Source organism: Muntiacus reevesi, chromosome 8, assembly GCF_963930625.1.
Source record: "Muntiacus reevesi chromosome 8, mMunRee1.1, whole genome shotgun sequence".
NCBI classification, from domain to species: domain Eukaryota; kingdom Metazoa; phylum Chordata; class Mammalia; order Artiodactyla; family Cervidae; genus Muntiacus; species Muntiacus reevesi.
In genome coordinates this window covers 74,403,273-74,429,882 of record NC_089256.1, presented here as the reverse complement: position 1 = coordinate 74,429,882, position 26,610 = coordinate 74,403,273, and the positions used below count along the sequence as shown (strand labels likewise).

The window sequence follows — 26,610 nt, the reverse complement described above, 5'->3', positions numbered from 1 at the left end:
ATGTTGTACCACAAATTGCTCTCTCTCTCTAAAGGAAATGTGAGATCTCCACGGTCAAGAATAATGTCTCCTCTAGCATTTAACTTGCTTCCCAGGTAGCGCTAGTGATAAAGAACTGGCCTGCCAATGCAAGCGGTATGAGACGTGGGTTCAATCCCTGGGTCGGGAAGATACCCTGGAGTGAGGCATGACAACTCACTCCAGTATTCTGGCCTGGAGAATTCCATGGACAGAGGAGCCTGATGGGCTACAATCTATCGGGTCACGAAGAGTGAAGACACAACTGAGGTAACTTAGTATGAGCATTTAATTTGGTTCAACTCAGTAAGCATCTATTATTTGACTGCTTCTCCATTATTTCCATTATAGAAATGCAAGAGAGACATAGACATTCCAATAATTGAAATATTTTCTGTCTTCCCAGAAACATATAATATCCAAAGATTTCTGCCACATATACTCAAAACATTTTCTCCTAACCATGTTATCTGTAGTCAGAAGCATCTCTGGTGTACTATATTGGGTCCAACTTCTTTATATTCTGCAGCAGTGATCCACATGTCCTGGAAGGCAGACAGGGATGCAAGAATAGAGCCTCCCATCCACACTGATATTTTCCTTTCTGGGGGAGCAATAACCTGCACAGGGGTGTTGGCAGGTACCATCTTTGCTATATCCCTAACTAGACGTTTATCTAAACCAGGGAAAGAGGTTGATCCCCCAGCAAGGATAATATTGGAGAAAAAAGCATTCCTCAGATCTGCATCGCATTTCATTATGCTGCTGAAGCACATCTTATCAATGCCAGGGGTCTCAAGGTGCATGAGACTTGGAGAAAAGAGGGCCTCTGGACAATGAAAGAGCTGGCTATGGAGCTTGAACCTCTTCCCATCAGGTAGTTGGTAAATCTTCTCTATACAGTCAGATTTCTTGGCCTTTTCTTCTTCAAAGTTCATTGCCACATAGCAATAGGTTTCCTTAATGTCCGTGACAATCTTTCTGTCTGAAGCACGAAGCAGCATGATGCCATTCTCCTTCAGCAGCATCACAAGGTAGTTGGTGAGGTCAAGACCTGCCAGATCTAGCTGCTGGACACCATGAGGCAGACAGTAACCCTCAAAGATGGGTACACACTGGGTAACCCCAGCACCTGAATTCAGCACAAAGCCAGTTGTGAAGCCAGCAGCAAAGAGAGCTAGCACCCCCTGGATGGACATAAAGAAGGCAGGAACCTCCAGATGCTCAAAAAACACCTCTGTGACCCGTTGCCGGTTGGCCAGTGGGTTCAGTGCTGACTCTGTAATCAAGACTGGGCCATCACAGGGCTTTAGCCTGAGGTTATCATCATAGATATGCTTCCACATGATCTCCATGTCCCCCCATGAAGTAATGAGACCACGTTCCACTGGGTAGCTGTAAGAAGAGCAATAAGATAAATGGAAGCTTTAAATTTTTCCAATTTTTACTCTCTTCAAAACTGGGTTAATCCTCATATTTATTACCAGTATCCCTTTATGGGCGGTGACTGCCAGCGCCTCTAGAGATGGTAACTGCCAGCAGAAGATAACCTAGCTACCTTCCTCTGAATTTTTTTTTTTGTTGATTTCCATCTTCTCTGCCCCTTTGGAATACCCTTTTTAATTAAAAAGAAAATAGGGAGATCTTCACATAATAGTACAGTTTTCATATCAGTTAGTTGAAAACAAATAGCCCAAATGACAAAGGTACCAGGAATTAACATTTCTAAATGAACTTGTATTTTATGAATGACAGTGTTTATACGTTTGAATATATTCGGATACAAAGAGCAAGTAATGTTCACTCTGTAGGTATGTGGTACCCTCAGAGATTTGTGCTCAAGCGTTTGTAACAACGCCGCCTGGCAGAGACTCTCGTTACTCGCGTTTTATCCTTTCTCTAGCCTCGGCCCCTCCTCTGGGTTCTCCCGCCTTCCCCACCACCGGGTCCTGCCCGCCGGGAGAAGGCGGTACCTGATGGAAAGCGAGTTTCTCCGCTGCTCCGCTTGGTCTCCCACGCACACTTCCTGCGCGCCCTCGACGCCCGTCAGGCCTTTGGCGCGGCCCACAATGTCCGGGTAGACAAACTGAGGCTCCCGGGACCCGGCCAGGCCCGCCTTGATCACTCCTGAGCCGTTGTCGATCACCACTGGTAGCTGGTAGTAGCTCATGCCGCCGCCGCCTCCTGTCTCCCGGCTGCTTAGACTGCCCTGGCTGCGGGCTGCGCGGGGTGCGCGGAAAGTGATGTGCGGGGTCTTAGGTCCTGGAACCCCGCGTCATAGTGGCCCTGGCACCGCCCCGCCGGGACTGAGCGGGGCTGGCTAGAGGAGGGGCAGCGGGGAGCCGGGGAGGGGTTGGGGGGCGAGAGAGCTCCAGGCAGAGGACTCGATGGATGCAAGGTGCGCCCTAAAGTGCCACCTACAATTGCGTCTCACTCGCCCTGGACCACTCCTCACCCCCTTGGAACCCAGGGATACCAATATCAGGAAAACCTGCCTTTCTTCCCCCAAAAGCTTAATAAAAAAGGCTTCACAAAAGGCTGTCTCTAATATCTCCATGAGCTGTAAAACCTTTTATTTCTCAACGTCATTAAAATGAAGTCGCTCAGTCGTGTCCGACTCTTTGCGACGCCATGGACTGTAAGGCTCCTTCATCCATGGAATTTTCCAGGCAAGGAGACTGGAGTGGGTTGCCATTTCCTTCTCCAGGGGATCTTCCCGACCCAGGGATCGAACTGGGGTTTCCCGCACTGCAGGCCGACTCTTTACCATCTACATTCTGGTTAATAGATGTCTGTCCAGGGTCCTGCAGGAAGTTCTCAGAGGCGCTCTTGAAATCGATAAAAGGTGCAGAGATTTGAACGGTGAAAGTGTAGAAGGCGGGGCACGGTCCACACCTCTGAACTTCTTGAAAGAACTTTGTCAATTTTTAAAAGGAGAAAGGGGGAAAGTGCCAGCATTTAAAGTGGGTTTAACATATTATTATTATTATTATATCTATATATAATCGGCAATACTTTCTTTCCCCGTGGTTTCTAAACAAAGTGTACTCAAAACCGAAATAGTAGCATCTCACTTTAAAAATTTTTTTAGCAATCCCATTAGATTACTCCTCGAAAGCTCACTCTCATTCCCGAAAAATTATTGATTTTTTAGGCATCAGGGTGTATCTGCCTCTTTCCAGGGTAAACGATATTACTTAAGTCACAAGAAATTCAGGCTTAGAAAATTTATGCACGCTGCGTGATAAAAAGTGCATCTTGATGTCTAATTAAAAAAAAAAACCCTGAATTTTGCACACCCTATAGAAGATTTTAAGACTAAGTACTGTCTAAAACTAGTACAGAAGCAAGGTAGGAAATTCAAAACTAAACTACACGTCCTTCCACGAGAGGCTGAAAGCGTCGCTTTCTCTCTTAGAAACAAGATCACGGCTGGGGAGTTTGGTGCCCTTCCTCCGCGCCCCCCCCCCCGCCCCTCCGCCCCTCCGCGCCCCCGCCCCGCCGCCCCGCCGCCCCGCCGCCCCGCCGCCCCGCCGCCCCGCCGCCCCGCCGCCCGTCCACCCCTCCGCCCCTGCGTGAGCGAGGACTCCAGGATCCCAGCGCAGTCACCTCTTTCTAGCTAGCCAAAGCCCCGAAACACACCCGAGACACTCAGCAACAAAGAAGCCAATATACTTCTTTTCCGTAGAAAAAAGTAAACTTCAAAGAAGGGCCAACTAACGGGTGCCCAGTTTCTAACCAGGGGCTTTGAAAACAATGTACGTAAATTCCAACTTTTGAAATGGTAGCACTGTTTAACTGGACATATGGTCATTTCCCGTTGGGGTTTCTTTGTTCTTTTGTTAAAAGTTAGGCTAACTTTCTGAACTGCATGCCACAACAGAACTATGGAGACGTATGAGGGAGTTTCTCAACCCCAGTCTCCAAGCGGGTTTCCGTAGTGTAGTGGTTATCACGTTCGCCTAACACGCGAAAGGTCCCCGGTTCGAAACCGGGCGGAAACAGCTCTCATTTCCTTTCCCTTTTGAACAGGAGCAAAAGGATCCTGTGATCCTCCTTCTTACCCTTTTAAAAAGTAAAATTCTGACAATAATTTGCAGTACCTTGGGAATTTGGACTTTTAACGTGGATGTTATTAAACAAATATTCTTATTAATGGCTTGCACGTGGAAGAAGTGTTCCAGACTTTAAACAATTGTTTTTAAATTCAACTCACAACCTGATACTGAAAAAATAATGTACAGCCTACCAAGCGTAATTAAACGCAGGGTAAAAACTGGTAAGCCCTGTCACCTCGGCACTCTTTGTATTACAAGTCATTCGGTTTTCCATTAGTTTTCCCATTGAGATTGTTGATTTTTCTAAACGCCAGAGACCATGTTTTGCGCTCTTTCATATACTTCGTATCTGTTTGACACCTACTAGAGACTCACAGCTATCCCTCAATTAATAAATTACCGAAAAGGATTCCGACAAAAATAAATGTAATCAGAAAATTATACTCAAAGAGAAGACGAAATCAAGAAAGAACCAGACTCGTTTTTTCCCCTTATAAACCTAACGGTTATGGGGCTCCCCACCCCCACCCCCCCATAAACATGGTTCTAACCGAGAAGAAAGAATTTACAGACAGCAAACAAAATATGGTTGTAAAAAAAAATCTCGAGGAAAAAAAGAATTCAAGTTTACAATGTTCTTTAAAATAAAGTCGTGAGTAAATTTCCCACGGTCCTGACACAACTCTTAACAAGTAAAAAAAAAAAAAAAAAAGCCGAAGTTTTGGTTTTCTTAGATTTTTGATGTCCGCATAAAATTACTCACCCTAACATATGAGCACGTACCCCTTGTACGTCTTTTTAAATCACGGAGCTAACTAGCACGCCTTTCCCTCACTGTCGTTGACTGCGTGCTCAGTCCTGTCTGACTCTTTCCGACCCCATGGACCGCATGTAGCCCGCCAAGCTTCCCTCACTGTACAAAATCTGCATAGAATGCAAAAAATTGTATTAAATGCTTTCTAGTCCACAGCAGAACCTTTTCCGGTATAAAGCCCACTTTTCCCCAAGCGCATGCCCAGTGTGCCCTACAGCTTTGCGCCGCTTTCTTGCATCTCAGACTGCTATCACCAGGTAAGGGTATCCTGGATACTGGGCTCCAGTTGGCTGATGCAAACAAGACTCATAGTTTCTCAAGAGCTTTCTGGTAGTACCTAAAATAAAAAGGGGTGATCAGTCTCAGCTCCAAAATTCCCATGGCCCAGAGCCAGAGTACACAAAGCAGCTGTTCCCACTCGTGGGGCCTCACGGAAGTGGAGGATAATGGGAGAAGACGAGCAACTAACTACAAGCCCCAGCATACAATGCACAATTTGGTTCCTGGAAAGAGGCCGCAAGGCAGCGCGGCTCAGCCTCCGCGCAAAACGCAGGCGGAGCGCGAGATGCTGACTGTCTAGAATGCTCACGGTGAGGACGACAGTCGTGGCTCCGTAAGCAAGCCCTTAGTCTCCTAGCCGAGACGCTCCCGGTTTCCGGGTGCTCCTGGCAGGCTAAGGAGCGAGTTCTCTATGCACCAGCATGCTGCCCTCAGGCTGCTGTTGGACCTCCAGGGTCCTAGAGCCTACCGCGTAGCCGCGGAACGCGCGGGATCGGATGTGACGTCACCGTGGAGGAAACAGGGAAAGGCGGAGCGTGGCGTGGTGACGTATTTCCAAGATGGCGGAGAGAGAGTGAAGAAACTGTTCCCCCTCGGGTTTCTATAGGTGAGTTCTGTCTTTGCCCCCAGGCCGCTATTCCCGCTCTCTCCAGACCTTGGGGCATTGGAGGGCAGGCTCCGTGGAGTTCGCATTCAGGCCGGTGTGAAGATGTTAGGGTGGAAAGCTAGGGCGAGGCAGCCCCGGTGTTGGCCTTGGCCACAGCCTCTGCCGTGGGAATTGGGGGAGTGGGAGCTGGGCGAAGGGCAGGAAGGCGGAAGTCGGGAGAGACCGGCTTTTACTGTCACTCTCCTTGCGGCCTCGAGTAGACGGAGGTGGTGGTAGGAAGGAGCGTGGCCTCCTCGGGGCGGGTGACCAGATCTTTGACAACTCTTGGCCCTGCTGGTTCTCCGCCCCCTTCGGCACCCGCCTTGCGTTTAAGCCACTGTATGCTCTGCGGAAGTTAACGGGTTTCGAAGATTTGAGAGCAATTTTACACTTAATCGAAAGGCAGAGAAGCAGTTGAGAAAAATTTTAAAGAACTCGTACCATGTCCTTTGACCATTTGTCCCAAGGAATCATTTCTTAATGGTTTGTTAATTTTTTTTTTTTTCGTAATTTACGTGTGCCTACTGAGCTTGAAACTGTGAAGGTTCAACTGATGTTCAGTTCAGTCGCTCAGTCGTGTCCGACTCTTTGCGATGTAGAAGTGTGAAATTTTGCGGTGCTTTTTTTTTTCACTTTGTGGAAATGTTTTCACACATCGTCATTTGTTGACGTGTCCAAAGGATTGTGTTAGTTGACCAAGATGAAATAGAAACTAGGATGGCTTTTTATCCCTTCGGCATTTTTATCCGTATTTGCTTGATAAGAATTTTCTGGGGGCGTAAAATGAGAACAGGCTTTGTTCTTGTTTGGATTCTATGTCTCTTTATTCACCAATGGCTTGGGAGAAAAGTTTGATGAAAACATAGTGGTACTGATTTACTCTCTCTCTTGTTTTTTTAGAACAAGGATAGAATTCGATTCCGATATCAAAATGCAGTATTCGCACCACTGTGAGCACCTTTTAGAGAGACTGAACAAACAACGGGAAGCAGGTTTTCTTTGTGACTGCACCATAGTGATTGGGGAATTCCAGTTTAAAGCTCACAGGAATGTGCTTGCCTCGTTTAGTGAATATTTTGGTGCAATCTACAGGAGCACTTCTGAGAACAATGTCTTTCTTGATCAGAGTCAGGTGAAGGCTGATGGATTTCAGAAACTGTTGGAGTTTATATACACAGGAACTTTGAATCTTGACAGGTAAGGTATATATGTTATTTTCACTTACAAAAGCTGGTCAGTAGTCTTGAGCTAAAGCAGATTAGTATTTTCCCATTCAATACCTGAACTCTCAGTCTTCAAATACAGATGTGCCCAGTGTTTTTTTTTTAATAAAGAGGTCAATATCACTGGTTTGCAGTAAACAGACTACATTTCATAGGCACAAAAAGTACAGATGTTCGTAGGAATACAGCATGGTTTTTGACATATTTGACTTATCTACTGAAACAAAGTGTGTGTTTTGAGGAATGGAAACTTAAAGATCGAAATAGAAATACAATGAATTTTCATTAAATTCCAGTTTCCCCTTGCTTTTTGACCTGTAGGTTCCCTCTGGTCTACTCACTCTTCTTCATCCCCTACTTCATAAGATGTTTGGGTGGGAGGTATAGGTGGAGAAAGAAGAAAGAATCTGTTGGTTTTAAAGTGCCCCCTTTTCTAGCCATAAATAGCAACATGCAGGACCTCTTCCTGATCTTGATTCAGAAAAATTCAATGCTTAAGTCAGCTAGAATGCTTCTCTGAGATGTTGAATGCTGTCACTGCACTGAAAAGACGTAGGTTCTGAAGAACCTGATAAGGCAGGCATTTTGTCTTTCATTTTGATGAACTGTGTAGTTAATACTAATATGTTTACTCGTTGTTTGAGAGAAAGGCGATGGGGATAAAAGGAAAGAGAAACCCATGAAATTACTCCTGCCTTCTATTCTCCAGCTTTTTTGAAAGTGTAAACATGAATAGGTCACCATCTGACATAGCACGATCTTGCCTGTCAGTCTCTATGTTTCTTGGATCAATATACATCCTCTCTAGGCCTCAGTTTCTCCATATGAAAAAATGAGATGATAATAACTACATGGGTTGTTACTGTGAAGATTTAGGATTTACTATCTCCTAGTGAACATTAGTTTCCTTCCTTCATTTCTTTTCTATTCTACTCTCCAAATCCTTTGAATCCACATTTATTGGAGAAAAATTAAGGAAAAAAAACAAAAAAGGAAACATCTGAAATTCTGCCACCCACGGATAATCACTCTTAACACTGATAAATATTCTTTCCTTGTTTTCCAAATGATCTCTATAGATACATACGTGTACACATTAAACAAAATCCTTCCCTCTCTTTACATTGCAGCTTATCATGAAAATATATTTCTCTGAAAAGCTGGAGTCAGGATTTTCCTTAATCCTATTAAAAAGGAAACATTCATGCTGTTTGGAATTACTTTTAAATTTTGATGTAATGAAATTTTTGTGTCAGTTCTGTATAAGTTGCTTAAAGGAACATCAGTGTCACAGATAAATGTCACATGATATTATTTAAGTTTCCTGAATATTTGGCTGTACAGTGCCTTTGTTCTAAAAACTTAGGAGGTGTAAGATAAAATAAACAATCACAAAACCAGTGAATTTTGGTTGATCTTTAATTTAGTGATTTCCCTTTCTCAGTTAACTTTGCCAGAAAAATCTTGAATTGATTTGCACACACTGAAGGGCAGCTTACTTTGAGCCTTCATTCAGAGGACCGGTGTGAAGACGAGCCAGATGTTTGGTTCAGTCTTTTTTGATACACATCTTTCCTGGAAAGCTGGGGAGTTAATTGTTTGAGCCCAGCCATAAATGTAAGAGAAGATGTATACCAAAAATAGAAAGTCTGTACAACTTATTAAGAAAACAGAATAATAAAGAATTAAGTGGACTCAGGAGCTAGTTTCCTTGCTCAGATCTTAGTTCTAATGCTCTGTGATCTTGGACGAGTTACTTCTTTGAACCTCTGATCCTTTGTATGTAAAATGGCGGTTACAATTACTCATATAAAGCAGTTAGCCATATATCTGGCATAGGTAATTAAATGACTTTCAGTGACTGTTCAAAAAGTGAAAGCAAGTTTGCAAACACTTTTAACTTCATGCTTATAAACAAAAGCAAACCAGTTACTGGCATAAACAAATGCTGGTTGATTTTCTTACCTATAACTGAGCTTATAGGCTCTCAATGAAATAGGTAAATAATTTGTATGAATTACAGTTTCAGTTCTGAACAATTCGTGTGTGATTCAGTTCTAGTTTGTAGTGGTCTTAAAGGTTATCTGACCTAGTATTGTGGTTCATTTACTAAGAACAATTGTAATTTGAGACCTTGGTATAATAAGTGATAGAATAAATTTGGGTTTCATTCTAATAGTGTCTCTCACTTATTGTAATTTAATAGTAGACTGTAACAAAAATCAATAAAAAAATGCTTAAGAAACAATGTTTTTACAGACTAAGTGGTATATACATGCAAAGAAATTCATATGGAAGACTAATAAGATTGTATTTATTTGGGAGGCATTCATACTGTACCTTTGCAAACAGAAAGTTAACTTGATTACAAGGATCATTCCTTATTTGTTCCAAAATTATAGCCAAAGGCCATAAGAATAGAGTAAGTAATGTATTCTTAGCTAAGGAAGTCAGTTTGCAAACAGATGATTGTTGAAAAGTTTGTTTGTAGTATATTTAGGAATTTGGGATGGATTTTCCCAGAATAAAATGTTCACTAAAACTGGTGATTAGGTTTCCAGACTAGTCTATAAATCTATTTAATTTTTTCTGAAAAAATTTTTATCTGGGGGAAAATGACGAATAGGAAGGTTAGTAGAGGGTATATTTATATGTGTGTAAGTATATATTCATTCTCAAATAATTAAAAGGGTGTGGTTTTGGTATTAATACCAACTCAGCTTTCTGACTTTACAACTAAGAAAATTGAAGCCCCCAAAGATGCTGACTTACCCTAATTAAGTCAGCTAGTAGTCCAGAGCCATTGCTAACGTAATTGAACAACCAGCCTTCCCCTGCATTTTAAACTTCTGTAGGGCGGAGACTATTTGATATGTCTTAATATCCCTCTGAGTACCACACATGGTAGATGCTCAGTAAATATTGATTTGCATGTTGAACATTCAAATTGAACGTTAAATTTTTCTACATAACTCTGACAAGTTCTCCAGCTAATTTGTGTTGAATATCAAACACAAGGTTTCTAGAGAACTTAGTGCTTTCTAAAACCTTGTTCCTTCAGCTGTGATCCATGGACCAGCAGCATTGGGATCACCAGGGAGTGTGTTAGAAATGCAGATGCTTGGGCCCCAAAACAGACCTACTGAATCTGAATCTACATTTAACAAATCCCTGGGTAATTGAAATGCACAGGAAGTTTCAAGAAATACTGTTCAAGTTCCTCATAGGGGAGCAGAGGAAGATAATAGTTTTTCAAGACCCTTCTTAATTACAAATAAAAGTTGGTTGCTATCTGAAGAGGCCTCAGGATAAATGGGAGGAGGCAGTAGGTTGCCACCAACTATTTTTGTGTGTTCCAAGTGTTTTTTTAACAAGTAGAGATATTAACATTTTGTTTTTCCATGGTTGTACATATGAATGATCCATTACTTTTTATCTTTTCAAATTCTGTAAAACTGAATATTTTTTCCTAAACATTCTGAGTGAATAAATTTGTTCTGTTAATCATTTTTCATCATTCTACTTCATTAGGTCTTTAAAAGACAGAAATATTTGTGTAGTTGTGTTTCAAAAACGTTTTTTCTTTGATCAGAATATTGTCATTTAGCCTTGTTTCCTTACAGTTGGAATGTTAAAGAAATTCATCAGGCTGCTGACTATCTCAAAGTGGAAGAGGTGGTCACTAAATGTAAAATAAAGATGGAAGATTTTGCTTTTATTGCTAATCCCTCTTCTACAGAGATATCTAGTATTACTGGAAACATTGAATTGAATCAACAGACTTGTCTCCTGACCCTGCGAGATTATAACAGTCGGGAGAAATCAGAAGTGTCTACAGATTTAGTTCAGGCAAATCCTAAACAAGGAGCTTTAGCAAAGAAGTCATCTCAAACTAAAAAGAAGAAGAAGGCCTTCAATTCCCAGAAAACAGGGCAGAATAAAACGGTGCAATATCCCAGTGACATTTTAGAGAATGCGTCTGTTGAATTATTTCTCGATGCAAATAAGTTGTCCACACCTATAATAGAACAAGTTGCACAAAGAAGTAATTCAGAACTTGAGTTGACATCAGTTGTGGAAAATACTTTCCCAGCACAAGATATTGTGCAGACTGTTACAGTGAAACGGAAACGTGGAAAATCACAGCCAAACTGTGCTCTGAAAGAACACTCTATGTCTAATATAGCCAGTGTCAAGAACTCTTATGAACTGGAAAGCTCTGGGGAAGAGCTGGATCAGAGGTATTCCAAGGCCAAACCAATGTGTAACACATGTGGGAAAGTGTTCTCAGAAGCCAGCAGCTTGAGAAGGCACATGAGAATACATAAAGGAGTCAAACCTTATGTCTGCCACTTGTGTGGAAAGGCATTTACCCAGTGTAACCAGCTGAAAACTCATGTAAGAACTCATACAGGTAAGACTGTGGGAAGTATAGTTGTCTTTATATTGTGGCTGAAGTGTTTTTATAGGCATTAATATATAGTGTTGACTATATATGTCTAAAATTTAGTATACACTTAAATTTGTAAAAATACTGAGCATGTTAGACTTGAAAATATCTTTGTAGGGGCGGGAGGGCTGAGTCAAAAAAAAAAAAAGAAAAGAAAATACCTTTGTAATCGTGACCAAATATTTAATGGCTCTTTGTTTTGTTGTAATTGGTACTCTGAAGTCCCAGTGCGTGAACTCTAAACCATTTTTCCTCACAGTTAAAATAAGCATAAACTTAGTTCTAGCTTGCTAACTGTTTAACAGACAGTATATTAAAACTGATAAAGAGAAAAAGTAATTACAACTCAGGCTGATTCTCAGATTTTGCCAAGATATCTCACTACCTGCTTCCTTAGACTTTGTCAACTTCTGAATGTAAGTTATATGTACATTCCTCCTTCAACTTTTATTGGTATACTAGATTTGTACTTTTCAGAAGCATTATATATTTCTCTCATCACCTTTCACTGTTGTGAAATAAGAAACACTAATTTCTTTTAACTCTATTGGTGTTTTCAATAATCAATCTGGAAAAAGATCCTATATGTTTTTTTACTTCTAGCAGATAATATTTTCTGAATACTGAAACTAATACTGTTGAACTCTTTTGAAAGCTTGTATGACTTAAGCAACTAAAACAATATTTCCTTCTAAATGTAAATTTTGCTTACTTTTCTTTTAGGTGAGAAGCCATACAAATGTGAATTGTGTGATAAAGGATTTGCTCAGAAATGCCAGCTAGTCTTCCATAGTCGGATGCATCATGGTGAGGAAAAACCCTATAAATGCGATGTATGCAATTTACAATTTGCAACTTCTAGCAATCTCAAGATTCATGCAAGGTAAAAATAAAAGCAAAAAAAAGACATTTGATCTTTAAGTCTGTCATTCACTGTAGCCTTAAATAGACTATTATATGAGAATTCAGGACAGTAGAGTTCTAATTGTAGTACCATCACACAATATTATTAGCACAGTGAAGGAACCAGAAGGGAGCCATAATGCCTGAAGGGGAATAAGTAAGGGAGAGAAATAAGGTCTGAATGGTGTTAAGGTGTTGAGAAGGTAAAGGTTTTGTAGGCCATTATGAAGCTTTTATGTTTGAGAATGAGAAATGAGTGATGTGAACTTACTTGCATTATAAGATCACTATGGATGCTTTGTTAGCAAAAGATTGTAGGATTGCAAGAGGGAAGCAAAGTTACCAGTTAGGAAGCTATAGATAAAACCCGAGTGAGAGGGATGATGGTTCAGGTCAGCAAGGTAGTAGTGGGAGATATAAGTGGTAGTCAGATTCTGCATGTACTTTAAAGGTATAGCAAACAGAATTCTCTGCACATTTGGATGTGGGGTATAAAAGAGAGTAGAATTAAGAACGATATGTAGGTTTTGAGCTTTATCATATGAAAAGATGGAATTACCATTAACTGAAATGGGAATTTGTGGATAGAGCAGTTTAAGTAGGAATGTTTGAGTTTGGGAGTAGAATTTTGATCATGTTAAATTTGAGATGACTGTTAGATACCTGAATGGAAATGTGTAAGAGATGGTTCAGTCTGGAAGTCAGGGGACTGGTTTGAGCTGAAGACATAAATTCGGTGGAGAAGGAGATGGCAACCCACTACAGTACTTTTGCCTGGAAAATCCCATGGACAGAGGAGCCTAGTAGGCTACGGTCCATGGGGTTTCGAAGAGTCAGGCACGACTGAGTGACTTCACTTTCACTTTTCACTTTCATGCATTGGAGAAGGAAATGGCAACCCACTCCAGTATTCTTGCCTGGAGAATCCCAGGGACAGAGGATCCTGGTGGGCTGCCGTCTATGGAGTCGCACAGAGTCGGACATGACTGAAATGACGCAGCAGCAGCAGCATAAATTTGGAGTCATTGGCATGTAGGTAGTATTTAAAGTCATAATGTTAGAGATGAGATCAGCAGGAGAATGAAGATGGACAGAAAAGAGATCAAAGGATGGAGTCGTGAGGCACACTAACTTTGAGTTCTGAGAGATAGGCAAGAACCAGCTAAAGTGACTAGGAAGGAACAGCAAAAATAGGGGCAAACAGGAACGTTGGGCAGTCTTGGAATCCAGGTGGAGGAAATGATTTCAGAAGGGAGCCGTCTTTGTGTCAAATTTTGATGATAGGGAGATGAGGACTGAGAATTGACTATTGGATTTGGCAAAGTAAAAGGTTAGCAGTGGTTTTGAGGAAAGCAGTGTTAGCAGAGACTAGTGGGGAAGAAATGAAAGTAGAATTCCTGGAGACTCAGGATCTTACTAAAAGGAGAGGAGAAAAATAGAGGAACAAGTAGGGTCAGGGTCTTTTTTGTTGGTTTTTTTTTTAAGATGGGAGATGTATCAGCATATTTGTATTCTATAATCCAGAGGGGGAGGGGAATTGATGATACAGGATGGAAGCAATTTCAGAATTGAACCTGGAGTAGGCAAGGGGGATAGTGTCTCAAGTAAACAAATAGGAAGAACTACCGTTCTTGTATTAGAGTGAAGAAAAGCAAACTCTGTAGATACAGATGCCTATAGGTGGAGGTTTGTGGTGGTAGAAATTTTCTTTTGATTGCTAAAATTTTTCTTAGCAAAACAGGAAGCAAGGACATCAGCTGAGAGTGAGGATGGGTGCTGAAGGTTTAGGGAAAGCGAATGGACAAGCAAAAATTGCCTGTAGTATTTGGGCATACTTGACTACCACATATAGCCGATGGGAAAACTTTGAAACTAATCTCAGAACTAATGTTTTCATAACAACTGAAACATTTATTCTCGACATTATACATTGAAACTGTTGATTTTATTTTTAAAATTTTTTTAAGCTTTTTATTTTGTATTGGAATAGAGCCAATAAACAATACTGTGATAGTTTCAGGTGAACAGGGAAGAGACTCAGCCATACATATACATCTATCCATTCTCCCCTAAACTCCCCTCCCATCCAGGCTGCCACGTAACATTGAGCAGAGTTCCATGCACTATACAGTAGGTCCTTTTTGTTTATCCATTTTCAGTATAGTAGTGTGTACGTGCCCATCCCAAACTCCCTAACTATTCCTTCCCATCCTCCCCCCCACCCCCCTCCACGCGACCATAAGTTCTTTCTCTAAGTGTGTTGAGCCTCTTTCTGTTTTGTATGTGAGTTCATTTATATCATTTCTTTTTAGATTCCACATATAAGGGGTTTCATTTATTTCTCCTTCTCTGTCTGACTGACTTCAGTCTGTGTGAAAGTCTCTAGGTCCAATCTTGTTGCTGCAAAAGGCATTATTTCATTCTATTTGATGGCTGAGTAATATTCTGTTGTATAAAAGTATCCCATCTTTATCCATTCCTCTGTAGCTGGACATTTAGGTTGCTTTCATGTCTTGGCTATTGTAAACAGTGCTGCAGTGAACATTGGGGTCCATGTATCCTTTTGGATCTTGTTTTTCTCTGGATGTATGCCCAGGAGTGGTTTGCAGGGTCATGGTAGCTATGTTTGTAGTTTTTTAAGGAACCTCCATACTGTTCTCCATAGTGGCTATACCAATTTACATTGCCACCAACAGTGCAGGAGGCACTGTTCTCTCCACACCCCCTCTTCAGCATTTGTTTATGGATTTTTTGATGATATGACATTCTGGCTGGTGTGATGTGATATGTTGTATAGGTCTTTTCATGTCGTAGTTTTGATTTCCATTTCTCTAATAATTAGTGATATTGAACATCTTTTCATGTGCTTCTTGGCCATCTGTATGTCTTTGGAGAGATGTCTGTTTAGGTCTTCTGCCCACTTGTTGATTGGGTTGTTTTGATGCTGTTAGGCATCATGTGAGCTGTTGGTTTGGAGACTAATCCCTTGTTGGTCACATCATTTGCAAACATTTCTCTCAACCTGTGGGTTGTCTTTTTGTTCTGTTTATTGTTTCCTTTGCTGTGCCAAAGGTTTTACATTTAAGTGGGTCCCATTTGTTTATTTTTGTGCTTGTTTCCATTATTCTGGGAGGCAGATGGAAAAAGATATTGCTGAGATTTATGTCAGAGTGTTCTGTGTTTTCCTCTAGGAATTTTATAGTGTCTGGTCTCACATTTAGGTCTTTAATCCATTTCTTTTTTTTTAACGTCGCTGTTCAGTTTTCCAGCACCATTTGTTGAAGAGACTGTCTTTCCAACATTGTGTAGTCTTGCCTCCTTTGTCACAGACTAATTGATCATAGGTGCGTGGGTTTATTTCTAGGGGAAACTGTTGATTTAAAATACATATTTTGGATCTGTTCAGATGAAATGAAACAAAATGCTGCATGAAAAATTGTACAAAAATGTTTGCTATGTGGCATGATCCTCAGGTTGTTTTACTTGCCATCATATATCTCTGTAATTATTTACTAATAGGAAGCATAGTGGAGAGAAGCCATATGTCTGTGATAGGTGTGGACAGCGATTTGCCCAAGCCAGCACACTGACCTACCATGTTCGAAGGCATACAGGAGAAAAGCCTTATGTGTGTGATACCTGTGGGAAGGCATTTGCTGTCTCTAGTTCTCTTATCACTCATTCTCGGAAACATACAGGTAAGGATGTGACACAGAGATTGCCTAAAACAAGGACAGTTGTAATAAAAGAAGAAGGGAAATCAAGCCTTTACAGAAAGTAGGGTACAAGCTTCTGTGTTTGTGCTTCTTGAAGCTTTTTATGTTTCTGATTTTCACATAAGTATTAGATGTAAAAACAGACTGATTTTCTAGAATAATACACAGTGGGTGAAAACTTTTTTATCATGTAACTTATGTACATGAAAATTAAGTAATTTTGACAGTATGTAAGTTTGAGTTAAGACATTTTTTATGGCGTTAGAAAAATTCCTTAGCCTCTTGAAGCTTCATTTCCCTGGAATAAAGCTGTAAAGTTAAGGGGTTGGGATGAGTTTGGATAGAACATCAATTTAGTTACTTCCTAGAACTTTTTCTACAAATATTCTAAGATTTGTAAATTAAATAGATACTTAAAACCCAAAGTATCAATTTTGAAGCAAATCTGTTGTTCAAAAATTTTCATTTTTTTGTAGGGTAATTTTTTAATAGATCTTCCTAAGTGATTTTAATTCCCCTTTAATAATCTTGTAGATAACAAGAATTGAAATATGGATTGATGGATTTTCATGTTTTTAACTTTATAAAAATCAGACTTCTTGCCCATTTTTAGTCTACTGGAAGGATATTTGGAGAAAGTTTTATTATATGAAAAAGTATCAGGTTATATGAACGGTGTAAAATAATTAGTAATGTTCATTTAAGTTGGATCACTGAAAATACCTCTAAAATACAATATAAAGAGGTCTTAATACTTGAAAACAGCTTACTATAGATTATTGTAATTGATAAATATTATATTGGTATAGTACACCACTTCGCTATCTTTTATTTTCCATCTAGGTGAAAAACCATACATATGTGGTATTTGTGGGAAAAGTTTTATTTCCTCAGGAGAGCTCAACAAACACTTTCGATCCCATACAGGTCTGTGTTTAGGGAGAACGTATTATTTTTTGTTCTCTCTAATTTCTTTTTATGTAAACATTGACTTTAACCATTATGGACTATATGGTATCTAGTCATACTCTAGCTATAGCTATATTTTAATGTATGAGTATCAGTTTTTATTTGTTTATTTTTTTGTTGTTTGGAGTATGGATTAAATTGGGTCAAAAATTATGTAGATTTTCTAAGACATGTTCCAGGTAATCAGTAGTTTTTAAATGATTTGGATACAATTGCACAGATATGCCAAATAATGAAAAGGGATAGGTAATACTAAAACAGTATCAGATTTTCTTATGAAACAATATTCAGTATGCAAGTTTTGGGGATATATTCCAACAATGACATGGTAATTCTAAAAGGTAGTGTATAGATAGTATGAAGAAAATATTAAATGTTCAGGGTTTTTTAAAACAAAGGAAAAGACCACTTTGAAAATGTACTGTTCTTTATCTTTCTAAAAGTTATTCCTCATAATAGAAAGGATTTTCTAATTTATAAGCTACTTGAAAGTAGAAACCATAATTATGCGTTTTTTTCCCTTCAGCTACATCTCTTAGCCAGAGTCTGGCATATAATTGGCACTCACTAAATGTCTGATAGAGTTAATTTTTTAGTTTGAGGTTTCTGTTAGTGAAAATGCTCGATTTTTTCCTTGAAATAGGGAAGCTTTGCATAAAGGAAAGGAGTGCTTATGTATGGAAGTTTTTATTTCACTATGTTAGAGCCAAGAGATTAAAATGGTAATTTGAAAGAAATTAAATTTAAGTAATATAATAATGTTAGTACTGTGTTCATGAACATTGATATTTTTGCCTTAGCAGTTTCTGGAATACTGAGGCTTTGATTTTTTAACTTATTTTTCAGGAGAAAGACCATTTATCTGCGAATTATGTGGAAATTCTTACACAGATATTAAAAATTTAAAGAAGCACAAAACAAAAGTACATTCTGGTAAATGTTTGTGTTTTTTAAAAACCTGGAGCTCTCATACTTGTGCTACTCCTTAAAATATTGAAATACACGTTGTAACAGTTTAAATTAGATATGTATTTTTTAAAACAAGTTGTACCCATATGAGGAAGGTAGCTTTGTAATGTGTAGGTGAGTTCACTGTTTCTTTCCATATTGACGTTGTAATAAACATTGCTTTAAAATATTTTCTCCTTTAAAACCTGATGTATGAACAATTTCAAGAATGAAAGAATACATAAACAACTGTATGTCACTCTTTCCCATACTAGAGTCTGGGTTACCTGGGGTTTATTGTAGTTATGCAGAGAAAGGAGCATCATGAACACTAGTCCAAAAATTGTATGAGAGTAAATAAGGAAACTGATATGTCCAAATTGTCATAATACGTGAAGTGGAAAACCATACTACAGAATTTTTAGTCTGTTGCTTAAAAATGAATCCTTGAAAAAGTTTCAACGTGCTTACTATTCTTTTATGCCTAGAAACAAAATTAGTCTTCCTCACTGTGTAGAGATGATAGTAAGTTTTTGGTAGTAAACATAAACATCATAAAGATTAAGGTAGTAACGTCTGAAAACTTAAGTGAGTCCTAAATTCGACGAGCATTTATTAAGTACCTCTAAAGTACACATAACCATTCAGATACTAGGAAAGTGTAGTCCTAGTCCTCAAAGAGCTTACAGTCTAGTGTGGGAAACCAGAAATCTAAATAAATAACTGATTACAAGACAAAATGTAGGATATGGTAAAGACATAAGAGTACTGAAGAAGAGATTAAGTCTTTCTGACATGAGTATTGGGAAGGCTTAATTCTAGAGAACCTGAAACATGGAGGATGGAAATGGGAAAGGAAATGTTCATCCAGGCAGAGAGAACATTGTGAAGAGAGTCACTGCAACAAGACTGCAGGTTGTATTCTTGACTGGCTGAACTGAAGAACAGTTTGGCAAAAATAGAGTTATAACTTTACAAAAGTATGCAAGTTTGTCTAATGAGGGTAGTGAGATTGAAATCATGTTAGTACTTTTGGAGTGACAAGAGCATGGGAAAGCTAGTGGAAATTTTGAAGAGAAAAGTGTGTCTTTAGTCATCAGGGTAATTAATCCCTTGAGTAATCCAGAATTTCTTTTGAAAATAAATGAAAGTGCCATACTTCTGAACTTGAACTCACAGAATGATATGAATTACTAATAACATTCAGTAAATTAAAAGGAGTACTTACCTGTGTAGCACTAGAAGGTACTTGGAAGTAGAGAAGTATAATTAGACATTTGCTCTAAGGAATATATAGTCTGTTGAGCATTCAAGACATACCTAAGTAGGATGTTACATAGCAATAAGACAGCTAGGTGTCACAAGGTGGTATATGAAGTATTGACAAATGAGTGATTAAGAAACAGCTTACCCTGGTCTGGAGCAATGAAGTCCATTTTTATAATGGAGTTGATGCATGAACCTAGTCTTGATGCCCATAATGGGTTTGTGCAGGTAATGAGAAGGGCAAATCAGCAAAAGAGAAACAGTGTGACTAAAGGTGGGGTTAGAATGGGAATGGTAAGTAGATGAGTCTTCCTCAGGGTTTTTGTTTTGTTTTTAAAGATAGTGATTTTTTTCCCTTCTCCTTCAGGTGCAGATAAAATTCTAGATTCCAGTATAGAAGATCATCCCTTGAGTGAACAAGACTCCATACAAAAAAGTCCTCTGTCAGAAACTTTGGATGTGAAACCTTCTGATATGACTTTACCACTAACTCTTCCACTTGGGACTGAGGACCACCACCTGCTCCTGCCTGTCACAGATAACCAGTCTCCTACGTCAGATACATTGCTGAGGTCGACCGTGAACGGGTATTCGGAACCACAGTTGATTTTTTTACAACAGCTGTACTAACTTTGTGAGGAATATGGAATTGCTAAGACGTCTCTGGTAGTAAACATAAACATCTCTGGTAAGGTGCACATATTCACATTAAACTGACCATTCATTTGAGTTGTGACCATTATTTTCATTCACTGAAGTAAAAGCACCTGCTGCTGCGTCATGGCTGCAGTGCTTGTTTTGATGTTTGGCTTTTATGTCTAGGTTATACACAGCTTTTAAAGGAGTGAATTATACTGCAGTAGCACTGTTTGGGGTGAATAAGTATAACTTTGCTTTAGAGTTGCCTTAATTCCATTTCTGTTTTTCATTTCAGAATTGACTTTCATTTACTGAAGTGAAATCTATCAGTTTATGATTGAGTTTTGACCTGTAGAATGTGTTTATTTTCTTCTCAAAATTTAAACAGAATCCATAATAGTATCAGCCCATGACAGTGCTGTTAGCAAGCTCCATAGACCAGTATATAAACTATGAAAGCCCCTCAGTCATGTCTGACTCTTTGGCAAATTCTCCAGGCCAGAATACTGCTTTCCCTTCTCCAGGGGATCTTCCCAGCCCAGAGATTGAACCCAGGTCTCCCACATTGCAGGCGGATTCTTTACTAGCTGAGCCACAAGGGAAGACTTTCACATATAAACTGTGAGGGGGGGAAATTCATATTTCTACTAGACAAATTGAGGTACTGAATAAGATTTGTGTTATTTCTCCACTGAAGTAACTTTTAGTTACTTTGAAGTAACTATTAATCCACTGAAGGTAACTTTTCTAATGAAACAAAAAGTGCTTCTCTTAAAAACTAGAAAACTAGATATAAATTTTGTTGTGTAGAACTCAGAATTCTGGAGAAAACCAGTGGTCAGTACTTTTTTTATTTGAATTATCTGAGACTACATTTTCAAAATGAATTTTAGATAGCTATTTGGTGTTTTTATCTTATTAAAAGCAGTTTCAAATTTGATGCAGATTGTTTTAATAAGTTTCTAGATTATTGGAGATGAGGGAAATATACTGAGTTTTGAAAATTTTTGATAAGCTTCTCTTATACCTCTTATGCACTTTTTAAAAAATAAAATCTTAAAGAATTTTCTAAATAGAAACTTAGTGCATAGTATAAAACACTTGACTTCTGAATTTGGTACGTTATATTCATAAATAGTTAAAAAATTAACTTCAGTTATAAGTAGACATTTGCGTTATCAGAAAGGTAGTTTATTAAACATTTTATATTTGAGTTTTTTATAAGTTTCAAGTTTGAAATTTTTACAGATTAACCATAACAGTTGGTGGTGGCTATAGTTTCACAGTAGTCCTTTTCCTTCCTAATGAACTTAGAAAATTCAAATTTATTCTGATACTTAACTACCACTTGCCCCTTCCATTTTCCCCACATACTGATTTAATCTCACTGCCTAGTCTTTGGACATTAAATTTTTAGTTCCACAAAGTCTGTTCCTATACTGCTGATCAAACACCATGATGACCTTATTTCCTATTTCTGCCATGCATTAGTTATGGCTTATTTGTTTTCTGCTTTTAAACTACACCTGTAGTAAAATTAATGTATTTTCTATTGGTATTGATTTCTTTAATTGTATTTTCTCTGGGGTCCTAGTCATAGGAACCAACCAGAAGACTTAATAAAACTAAATTCTTGTAAACTGTACAGATCATCCCATTTCACAGCATAGTCAGCATTTTCACAATAGCCACCAGTGGGATTGACTTAGAGTTTGAAATACTGCCTTTGTACAATGTACATCAAACTTAATATTTAATTTATCTAAGAAATCTTAATTATTCATATGTATTAATTTAATATACAGGGTTTAAATACAATTTATAAAGTTATAAAAATGTTCAACTAATCTATTCTGGCTTAAATTCAATAGGAATTTATTGGAATGTGAAGAAATTAAAGAAAATTAAGACAGCCTTTTTAAGAAGTCTGCTGAAATGGAGAGGCTATATTTAATTCACATCTTCATTAATCCAAGCATCTAATGAACAAAATTTCTTTTTAAAAACTGCTACAGTGATGTCATAATTCTGTAAGGGTAGTAGTTACCAGATTTCCTCTTAACATGATGGTAATTAGTATTTTGTCTTTACATAAATTAGCCTTTCAATTTATTATTTTTAGGATTAAAGGATTGGAGTGGCTAAGGTTGATTTATTGTGTTTTTCTTCATCACATTATCTGCTTCTTAGCTAAAATAATTTTATTTTAAATTGCCATGGCATGACGCTCTTCCAGAATGACTTGTAAAGAAAGTTTGAAGACTTGAGTTTTTGTCTTGTCATTCTTCTTCTAATGCTGTATTACTATCATATGCATATATTTTAGTTGTATCTGCTATCATTGTAACACTCATAATTATCAGTTAAGTTCATCTTTAAATATATTTGTTACAGTGCAGTGTTTGGGGAAAGGTCTATTTCTAAATTATGTAAGTATTACTACGTTTTTTGAAAGTTTTTAGAATGCTGAAGATCTTACTAAGAAATTATTTTCTAAATTAATTTTGTTTTGTATTTGTATTAGATAATTCCTTCTGTATTGTTAGATTTTAGGCTTTTTAAAAAGAAACCATAGATTATATATAAAGGATTTTTTGCTGGTATTTGTTTTATGTTTCATTTCATAGAATGGTTTTGATAGACAGGTTTTAGAAAAGCGTTTTATTTTTTCCAGAAGAAAAGGTCCTGTCAGTTCTGTTGCAGCAGTAATTTGTCACTGTTCTGTATGTTTCATGTCTACAGAGATTGTACAAATGATAGTTGAAACGTGCTTATATAAAGACAATTAATCTACATGTACTCATTTTTAAAAATATCCTAGCATGATTAACATTTGATACACAGCAAAAACATTTTATAAATAGTGGTGTCCAAGCCCCACCACACCTTGGGCCCTTTGAATCAGTCTCCAGAACATACTAGAAAAGCTCCATAGGTGGTCTTAATGCATACCAAGCATAGAAAATGATTATCCTAAACACTTCTTGGTGTTCTTCCTTTTGGCTCTTGACATGTGGTATGTAGGCAGTATCGTGCTTTTTTTTTTTTTTTTTGCTGCACCCTTCAACTTGTGGAAATCTTAGTTCTGTGACTAAGGATTGAACCTGGGTCCTCGGCAGTCAAAGTGTGGAGTCCTAACTGCTGGACTGCTAGGGAAGTTCCTATATTGTCTCTTGATAAATGAAGCTCTTAATATGACTTTCCACTTTTTACTCAGATTTTGGATCTTTGGAATTTGGCTAGAAATACCACCAAATAAATTGTATTTTAATGCCACTTCTGTAAATTCTATGTTTTTACTCATTAGTTATGAGCATTATTGATAGTTATCAGAGCATTTCTTGAGACAGTGATATGATTTACTTAACCTGTCCTCTGCAACCCCCACCCCACTTCATTCAGCAGAGATGTGATGTATTTGCTTAATGGATTTGGATAATTATCATGTAAACATAGTAGTCATTCAGAAATAGGGTATTTATTTTCAAGAAGTATATACTGAAATAAACACCATGCATATGAATCAGGTATTTGAATTAAAATATCTGGCTATTACTTAAAATGCTAGAAAATTATTGAAATCAGAATTACATAAAGCCATAAAGATGAACAAGATGATTTCCTCTTTTAAGTTTACAGTCAAATGGGAAAGACAGGCCTGAATGCCAAGTGTTACAACAGAGGAAGGCAGGAAAGGAAATGTCAAGCAGTCAGTGGAAGTTGAATAGATAGAGAAAGAGCTGTTGCTTTCCTGGATAGGCAGGCAGGAGGAGGTAGCTACTGGGAGGGATTTGTTCACAGCTGACTGAGGTAGGGGAATGGAGAGAAAATCTGAAAAGTGTTGGCAGAGATAGGAATCATTAAACATATCTAGCACTATACCTCTACCACCTTCTCTGCCTTTCACTTGTGCTGGGAGAATGGGATTAGATAGCCGGGTTTATACTCCAGGATCTCACACCCTCAACTACAGTTGAATGCTAAAGGGCAGGGAGTAGATGGCCACGTTTGTAACATGCTTGTGATTCCATGCTTGTGATCACAGCTGATAGAACACCTTACCAGGAAGAAGTTGGGCTAAGAAGTTCTTAGCCCAAACGAACTACTTCAGACACTTGGTTTACATGTACATAAAAAAGATCATTTAGATCTGGTCCATAGTCAGTGAAGCAAGCCAAAAATCTAAAGGAAATGGTGAAGAAGCAGAGAAAGCTGATCTACAGAATAAAGCAAGGGGATGAAGTAGGTTGGCAGAACCAAATGACCATGACCCTGTGAGAAACCAAAGTGGCCTGGGACCTTGCAGTCGCACTTGAGGTGGCATAGCTATGTTTCGTTTCCTTGTGCATGAGTGCCCATGATTTTTGCCTATTAAATCCTTACAGTAAATCCCCCTTTTCTTTTCTTGGCTATGCTGCGCAGCTTGTGGGATCTTAGTTCCCCAGCCATGGATTGAACTTGCAAATTCCATAAATCCCCCTTTTCTTAAGCAGGCTTGAACCAGTTTCTCTTCCTGCATCCCTAATTTAGTAACCTAAGTTTTGATCCTTAGTGATTGAGTAGATGGTAATGCTATTAATTATGATAGGGAGATAAGATGGAGGTTTATGGAAGAGAAGAGTTTTTATCTGCTGGATTTGATTGGTGGTGAGACACCTATGTGAAAATGTCTAGCGGTGGTTGGAAATGGGGACTGAAACCCAGTTGAGGGTAAAGCTAGAGATACAGATACAGCATAAGGCTAATAATTATTGTGACTGAAATGATTTAGGCAACCCTGGGAGATGGTATAGAAGAACAAAAGATGAGGACAGAATCATGGGGGAATATACATTCTTAAGAATGAGCAAAAGACAGAACAGGAGATGGAAATTGATAACAGGAAGAAAACTAGGGTGGTACAGATTTCACGAAGACGAAAGTGGCTCTGTACTGATCACAGAGTACAGAGAAAGGATTCCAGTCAAAGACAACATTGGGTTGGGTAACTGGAGCATGATGATCCTTTGAGAAAGGCAGCTGCAGGAATATCAGTGGGTAGAAGCCAGGTGGATACACTTTGAGTAGATGTAAGGACTTCAAACTACTGAGTTTGAAAAGCAGAGTACAGCAAACAATCATTTTATCAAATACCTGAAAAGTATAAACCACTTTATTGCTTTCAAACTCGAAACACTGATAAGTGATGAGCATAATAGTCTGCAGCACTGTAATAGTAACATAATAGACTTCTATTACACATAGTCTTAAAGGATGACTGCTAAGAAGGAAATGGAAGAAAATGTTTGACATGCATATGGTTGCAGATTTACTCATTACAATTCAGATGTGCAGAAGAAGTAGAGTTTTCCTACAGAACTTAACATGTTCGTCCCCTTGAGCTCCCACCCAGTGGGAAGTCTGGAAAAAATTAAAAACCTAGTCTGATATAAAGAAGACAGATTATATCTTAAGGGAGTGCTTAAACATTTTAAAACTTGTCTTATCTCTACCCTTTGTCTTCTGTCTAAAATGGTGTCCACCTATGTGGAGGAGAGGAGGCTTATATGACCAAGGGGCATGAGGGAAGACACTGTTCTTATTTTTCCATTTTCTGGACATTCTGCTGGCCTCTGATGCAGTAGGTAGCAGCTCATAAAATATGTGATCAGGTTTTTTCTTAGCCTGGTCAGAGCCCAGTACTTCTTGGCAGCCCTGGCTTCACTTTAGTTCTCTTGGATGTTAAAAAAGAGAGCCCTGAGACTTCTGCATAAATGCCTCAAACAGTCCTGTTTGGTTGCAGGTTTAGTACATGACACCCCACTGCAGGCTCCCGATAAGCCTACTTTCTTCACATTCACCTATTTGCTTCCCACTCAGCTACCTTGTGAGTCTCCCCTTGGGAGAATATTGGAACTTGTGGGTCCCCTTCATAGCACAGAGGAACAGAGTAGCCTGGGAAAGTAAACTGCATCACAAAGGTTTACTTTGATGTGACTGTGTCCTAGCCTGGGAGAATCTCTTTCAGAATCCTATTGACACCCCTACTACCCAGCGTATTATGGAATATTTCAAAACAAAAGCTGAATGGATTACTGCTACATTAAACAACATGAATGAATTGCACTCCACCTGTATACAGGTCAGGAAGCAATAGTTAGAACTGGACATGGAACAACAGACTGGTTCCAAATAGGAAAAGGAGTACATCAAGGCTGTATATTGTCACCCTGCTTTTTTAACTTATATGCAGAGTGCCTCATGAGAAAAACTGGGCTGGAGGAAGCACAAGCTGGAATCAAGATTGCCGGGAGAAATATCAATAACCTCAGATACGCAGATGACACCACCCTATGGCAGAAAGTGAAGAAGAACTAAAGGGTCTCTTGATGAAAGTGAAAGAGGAGAGTGAAAAAATTTGACTTAAAGCTCAACATTCAGAAAACTAAGATCATGGCATCTAGTCCCATCACTTCATGGCAAATAGATGGGGAAACAGTGACTGACTTTATTTTCTTGGGCTCCAAAATCACCGCAGATGGTGATTGCAGCCATGAAATGAAAAGATGCTTACTCCTTGGACGCAAAGTTATGACCAACCTAGATAGCATATTAAAAAGCAGAGACATTACTTTGCCAACAAAGGTCCATCTAGTCAAGGCTATGGTTTTTCCAGTAGTCATGTATGGATGTGAGAGGTGG

At 38.7% G+C, this 26,610-nt stretch overlaps 2 protein-coding genes and 1 non-coding gene across 11 annotated transcripts; 2 read left to right on the top strand and 1 right to left on the bottom strand.

Annotated features, from left to right (window-relative positions):
• Positions 1-306: 306 nt before the first annotated feature.
• ACTRT3 (actin related protein T3) lies at positions 307-5,759 on the bottom strand. Of its 7 annotated transcripts, none has more exons than XM_065943450.1 (4): positions 5,639-5,759; positions 4,840-5,227; positions 1,992-2,231; positions 307-1,413 (listed from the first exon to the last, which is right to left on the bottom strand). In XM_065943450.1, exons 2-4 carry the CDS (start codon positions 4,845-4,847, stop codon positions 495-497), a joined length of 1,167 nt encoding a protein of 388 aa, XP_065799522.1. In that variant the 5' UTR covers positions 4,848-5,227; positions 5,639-5,759; the 3' UTR covers positions 307-494. The 7 variants fall into 7 exon arrangements, with proteins under 7 accessions (XP_065799522.1, XP_065799526.1, XP_065799523.1 ...); XM_065943454.1 differs by lacking the exon at positions 4,840-5,227 and adding an exon at positions 2,786-2,933 and having other exon boundaries at positions 1,992-2,238; positions 5,639-5,753; XM_065943451.1 differs by lacking the exon at positions 5,639-5,759 and adding an exon at positions 2,786-2,933 and having other exon boundaries at positions 1,992-2,238; positions 4,840-5,292.
• TRNAV-AAC (transfer RNA valine (anticodon AAC)) lies at positions 3,950-4,022 on the top strand. The gene has a single exon. It is a non-coding gene; the product is annotated as a tRNA-Val (tRNA).
• On the top strand, positions 5,458-22,074 carry MYNN (myoneurin). 3 transcript variants are annotated; one of them, XR_010664261.1, is made up of 9 exons: positions 5,458-5,776; positions 6,716-7,012; positions 10,662-11,452; positions 12,212-12,371; positions 15,911-16,089; positions 16,951-17,034; positions 17,923-18,009; positions 19,658-19,978; positions 21,801-22,074. XR_010664261.1 is itself a non-coding variant. In XM_065943444.1 (8 exons), the coding sequence occupies exons 2-8, from the start codon at positions 6,747-6,749 to the stop codon at positions 19,918-19,920; spliced, it is 1,830 nt and encodes a 609-aa protein (XP_065799516.1). In that variant the 5' UTR covers positions 5,458-5,776; positions 6,716-6,746; the 3' UTR covers positions 19,921-22,074. The 3 variants fall into 3 exon arrangements, 2 of the variants coding, with proteins under 2 accessions (XP_065799516.1, XP_065799517.1); XM_065943444.1 differs by having other exon boundaries at positions 19,658-22,074; XM_065943445.1 differs by lacking the exon at positions 16,951-17,034 and having other exon boundaries at positions 19,658-22,074.
• Positions 22,075-26,610: the final 4,536 nt, after the last annotated feature.